Source organism: Morone saxatilis, unplaced genomic scaffold (assembly GCF_004916995.1).
Source record: "Morone saxatilis isolate NCDOM2014 unplaced genomic scaffold, NCSU_SB_2.0 Contig14, whole genome shotgun sequence".
Classification (NCBI taxonomy): domain Eukaryota; kingdom Metazoa; phylum Chordata; class Actinopteri; family Moronidae; genus Morone; species Morone saxatilis.
This window is the reverse complement of record NW_023339696.1, coordinates 5558346-5563413: the sequence shown is the minus strand read 5'-3', so window position 1 is coordinate 5563413 and position 5068 is coordinate 5558346. Positions and strand designations below refer to the sequence as shown.

The 5068-nt window shown below is 45.4% G+C and overlaps 2 protein-coding genes across 2 annotated transcripts in view; both read right to left on the bottom strand.

Annotated features, from left to right (window-relative positions):
• cdr2l (cerebellar degeneration-related protein 2-like) overlaps positions 1 to 1299 on the bottom strand; it is an 8738-nt gene extending 7439 nt beyond the window's left edge. Inside the window, exon 1 of the mRNA XM_035655748.1 lies at positions 43 to 1299. Coding sequence (XP_035511641.1) covers positions 43 to 121 — 79 coding nt within the window. The 5' untranslated portion in view covers positions 122 to 1299. The remainder of the gene's footprint in view (positions 1 to 42) is intronic.
• Positions 1300 to 1386: 87 nt separating this feature from the next.
• The window catches only part of recql5 (RecQ helicase-like 5), a 12754-nt gene continuing 9072 nt past the window's right edge, over positions 1387 to 5068 (bottom strand). Inside the window, exons 12-19 of the mRNA XM_035655747.1 lie at positions 4773 to 4843; positions 4574 to 4667; positions 4316 to 4495; positions 3592 to 4205; positions 3465 to 3510; positions 3157 to 3375; positions 2998 to 3070; positions 1387 to 2925 (exon numbers count right to left, since the gene is read on the bottom strand). Of these exons, the coding sequence (XP_035511640.1) occupies positions 2801 to 2925; positions 2998 to 3070; positions 3157 to 3375; positions 3465 to 3510; positions 3592 to 4205; positions 4316 to 4495; positions 4574 to 4667; positions 4773 to 4843 (1422 nt within the window). The 3' untranslated portion in view covers positions 1387 to 2800. The remainder of the gene's footprint in view (positions 2926 to 2997; positions 3071 to 3156; positions 3376 to 3464; positions 3511 to 3591; positions 4206 to 4315; positions 4496 to 4573; positions 4668 to 4772; positions 4844 to 5068) is intronic.

Below are 5068 nucleotides of genomic sequence, written 5' to 3'. Positions count from 1 at the left end.
ACACACCTGACACATGACACAGGAGAAACAATGATGCCTCACCTTGCTCCAGGTCCCGCTGATCGTACCACGGCTCCTCTTCCTCCGTGACAAACTCCTCCATCCTGCCTGCACGGAGCATCGATGCTGATGAACTTCTTCTTCACCGGCGACGTGATCTGCTAATTCACGGACCGGAAGTGACAACAAACAACAGCGGCGCAGCCTCGCCAAGTGTGTAACCCTTTGAGACAATTTACTTAAAGGCACACAAAAAAAAAAAAAATTCCCCGGCAGCGCACCTGCTCCTTCAAGGCATCTGCAGAGGCGAACGAAGCCACATGAGGCCGTTCAGACCTGCAGCCGTGAGACACACAGTCGGTGGAGGAGCCCTCAGTGTCCCTTGTGTCTGTCTCCTCAGTGTTTGATGTGCAGCCGCAGCGGGGCCCTGCAGACGCAGGTTGACAGCCCGCTCCAGCTCACTGAGTGCTGCTGCTGCTGCTGCTGCGTTCATGTGCTGTCGGAAATCCTGTTTGTCAGACGTGGGCACTCTTTGTTGTTTTATTATTGCTTATTTCAGTTAATAGCCCAGGATTTTATTTCACTATTTGGAACAGGCGTCTATATGACACAGCCCTTCAGTTCCTCTTGTCAAATACTAATTGTTTATTTAAACCAGAGTATTACTTATAAAAAATTAGGCTATCAAATAGCATACCAATTACAAATGATTCATTTGATCATGTGATACGTTGGTGCTCATGGTTTCAGTAAAATGAACTGAATGACTGATTTGTGGAGACTAATGATCTGTATTGTCCATATTGAGAAAAGTTTACATATTTTTATTTGTGTAGGTGATCCTAACTGCTTGAGTGGGTGATTTGGTGGACTTTGGTGGACTTCTATAAAACCTAGACTAGAAGAAGCACAAAACTGAAATAATGAGTCTAGTCTTGGGGCTGGATTTTGACACGTGGATTTAAGACAGGGCCTAAATATTAAACAATAATGGCGGATTAATTTAAAGGCCCTTATGATGTAAGTTTATATTGTGTTCAAAGGTGTATAATGCCAGCAAATTGTGTTTTATCAGTATTTACCAAGCATGGGCCAGCCATTTAATCTTGATTTGAAACGTAACCCTACAATGGACACCACACACACTGCCGCCATGTTGTTCTCAATGGATGTCATCTTTTTTTACCCTTCCTTTTTGGTATCTGAATGTGGGACATTCAAAGTTACAAGGGGCACTTGAAGGCAGCACTACTGGAGGTGACGTCACCTTGTATTTTGCAGCGTCCCCTGACACGGACATCTCCTCCCCTCCTCCCTCCCTTCCTCCCCCTCCAATAAGTTGAACAGTCTGATTGAAGACAGCAGTGATGATGCATGGACACACAGTAAAGGTCTCACACTGTGGCCGGTCTCTTCCTACTCACCACAGACTTTATTGTAAACATTTAGGAGCAAAGAGAAGATAGACTATGGCTGTCCAGACCTCTGTGTCCATCAGTGCTTCAAGTACTCTTTGGGTCGCCTCTTCACTGTGGAGACAGAAACTGTGGCCCATCACAGCCCCGACAGGCACTAATACTGAAGAACCGTTCCCTCATTGTAAAACACAACATTAAAAAAACAAACAGAAAAACATCATTCTGCAAGAGACACGAACCAGACAAAACTGAACTTAGTTTTAAATAAAAGAAAACACAAACACCAAAGAAAAAACACAGCCCAGCAGCCAAAGACAACATATGTAGCAGCAGTAAAAAAAAAAGCAGTGTCCATTAGGCTCCCGCAACACAGGACCTGGTTTATGTCAAATATTAAAACATCATTCCAGTGTTTTTGAATGTTTTATCCCCATTTACTGCAAACGATGTATTCCTCACATTACTGTCAACCATCTCCACAGTGCGTTTCTAACCGTGCTGTGCGGCTCTGGATGGAAATGTCCGTTGGTATGTTGGTTGGTCCATCACTTTCATCAACTATTAGATAGATTGCGAACGTAAATGGTCCCCAGAGGATGGACCCTACTGACCTTGGTGATCCCTTAACCTTCCACCTGGCAGTCAGGCCAAAAGATTTGATATTGTGCGACACCGTTTATTTAACACCTGCAACGCTAATGACATTCCCATCAGCCTCAGCTGTACGCTTTAGTGTTTAGTGTCAACTAGCAAATGTTTGCATGCCAACACGCTAAGCTAAAATGGTGCACCTGATAAACGTTACACCTGCTGAACATTAGGTGTAATGTTAGCACTGTCACTGCGAGCATGTTAGCATACTGATGTTAGCATTTGGCTCACGGTAACTGCCTCACAGAGCTAATAGCATGACCGTAGCGTCATAGTCTTGGTAATTCCAAGAGGTCTTTGATTTCCATTTATCTCATCTCAATATGAAAATCAACTTGCAGAGAGTTGGAACATGTTTTAGGTTTACATGCAGCCTGAGATGAAAAGAAATGAGTGCAGCACCAGTAAAGTTTAAAACTGTAGTGAAATCAATAAATGAATGTGAAGTGTACACACTCTTCAGTAAATGGGCTGAAACATAAAGAACACCAGTATGCACAGTTTTACCTCTGCTCTCTCAGGCTTTAACAGTCCACATGTTATTGCTTAATTATTGACATAAGTTACTGTAGCAGCAACAAGCCTGAAAAGCAGAACTCTAGCAGCAAATTAAACATAAACCTGGTCGGCAGGCGTCTGTGGCGAAGCCTGAGATCACTGGGACGAGGGAAGCTTAGGCACTGACAAAGAGGAAGGGTCTGACCCTAAAAATGGCTACATTTCCCTTCCCGTCACTCAGTGTTCTCTGTGGTTTTACAGCTGTGCGATCTTTTAAGGTGCTTCCAGTCCGCCTCGCTCTCACAGCGCTTGACTGTGCTGAAGAATTTCTTGATGAGAGCCTTGGCTTCCACTTTAACTGCAGACACAGAGACAAGCATTAGAGTCAGCCGCATGCGGCAAAGTTTTAGATGTTTAGTCCTCTGCTTACCTTGGCCTTTCCCCCGACTCCTCCCCTCTGCAAGAAGGTGAGACAAGTAGCGGGCGAAGGACTTGAACAGCTCCTACAACCAAAGAAAGCCACAGCTGAGAATTCCTCACTTTCACACTGCTTTTTCTGCAAACACGACACGATATCCGCCCCGCTCACCTTGGTGGCGAACTTTCCCTGAGTGTAAAAGGGGTCCAGGTAGCGGACCACAATGTCAGCTGCCTCCTTCAGCGACACAGGCTTGGGCGGCTCATTAACGGGGTGCAGGGCCCTCTCCTGCACGTTGGGGTTGAAGGTTACTCTTCGGTTGCGGGCGTCTGCAGGGCGTCTGCGCTTCGCTGGAGGAGAAGACTCTCTGTCCACTTTCACATCTGTAAGCTGGACACACACACACACACACACACACACACAATCAGTCACCGGGCAGGAAATAAGTCTTGAAGATTATACAGGAAACAGACGCTTACCCCTGCTGTTAGGGGTTCTTTAGCTTCTTCTTCTGGTTTGTTTTGTCTGTGTGGGAGAAAATAATGTTAGAGTTGAGAGAACAAGAGTTTTCCACCATCTTAAAATGCTGCATTGACGGTTTCTTACTCCGTAGTGGACTCATTCGATGTGTCTGGCACACGTTCAAGCTCCATCATCTCTGTTTTATGGATTTCCCCCTCTTCATCATCGGGTATAATTATTACTTTTGTTTTACTTTCTTCTTGAAACACTTCCTCAATCTCTGAGTCCACAGGACTGATCTGTACAGCCTCCACAGTGACAGCGGAGTCATCCTGCTGGCTACTGTTATCTTCAGGGACCACTGTGGTAGCATGAGACAACGTAGCATCAAGTCCCTCCTCTGCCTCCTCCTTCGGGCTTTTCTCTGTCGTTTGCTTTTTCGTAAAGTACTGGAAAATGTTGCGGGAACTCTTTGCCGCTTCCGCTAGCTTCTGCTGCTTCTTGCTCATGGCTCTGCCGCCCTTCGCGGGGCTGTTGAGGGAGGCAGCAACGGCACTCGCTCTGGCTCTGATGGATGACGTTACAGCCAGAGATGCATCTGTGTTCGTCTCTCCAGGACCTCCTAAGCTGTCGCTGTAAAATCCACCGCTCTCTGTCCCTTTGTTAGAAGACACAGTGTCCTGCTTCAGCAGATCCTTCGCTGTCAGGAAGGGGTTGGATGAGCCCCTCAGGCCTGCCCCTACCCTTTTACGCTTCATCTGGATGAATAATGGGAAAAAAAAGGAGTAAGGGTGTATATCTGGATTAGGAATCCACAATAACTGCTTGTAAACTAGATAAAGCAAGGGTGTAGTAGACTAGAGCTTACCGAGTAGATCTCAGAGGCAGATGTGAACCCCTGCAGCGCCTCAGAAAAGGAGGAGGAGGAAGGTGCGTCCTCTTTGAGTTTCGACTCACTTTCTCCGGATTCACCACTGCTGTTAATCTTGTCACTTTCTCCTTTTTCTCCTCCGGTTGAAGCAGTTGCTGTTTTCTTCATCTCCGACACCTTTGAAACAAGACACGAGTTCAGGAATAGATCTTCCACCAGTGACGATGTGACAGGCAGAACAATCAGTCATTTTACCCTCTTTAAGACAGCGGCTTTGTACAAGTTGGAAGACTTGCAGCTCTTGAAGACCTCGTGTTCGATATCCACCGCTAAAGACAGGGTGTCACAGCTGAGAGACAGACGCGAGAAGACATGAAAGACAATGTGGAGCGACATTTCTGCAGAAAATGAACTATGTATGAATGATGTTTGAAACATGTCTCTGCATAAGTACCTGAATGCGTCTTCTGCCCCCTGGTGGCCATGTAATGCTTCCTGCAAGAGGCACAGGCAGTGCTCTCTGGCCTGAAATAGGGTATATGTAAGGATATTTAAATTCAACAATAAACCAATAAAAATTAAAATTGTCAAGTGTCCAGAAAGATCAATGCAACATGAATTAACAATAGAAGAACCATATTTTCTTTTAATCCAATAGAAAGACATGATTTAAGAGAAATGTTTCTGAAAGTGCACAACGAAGTTAAAATTAGTAAAATTCTTCCTGCACTTGTGTTCAGAAATGCTCTT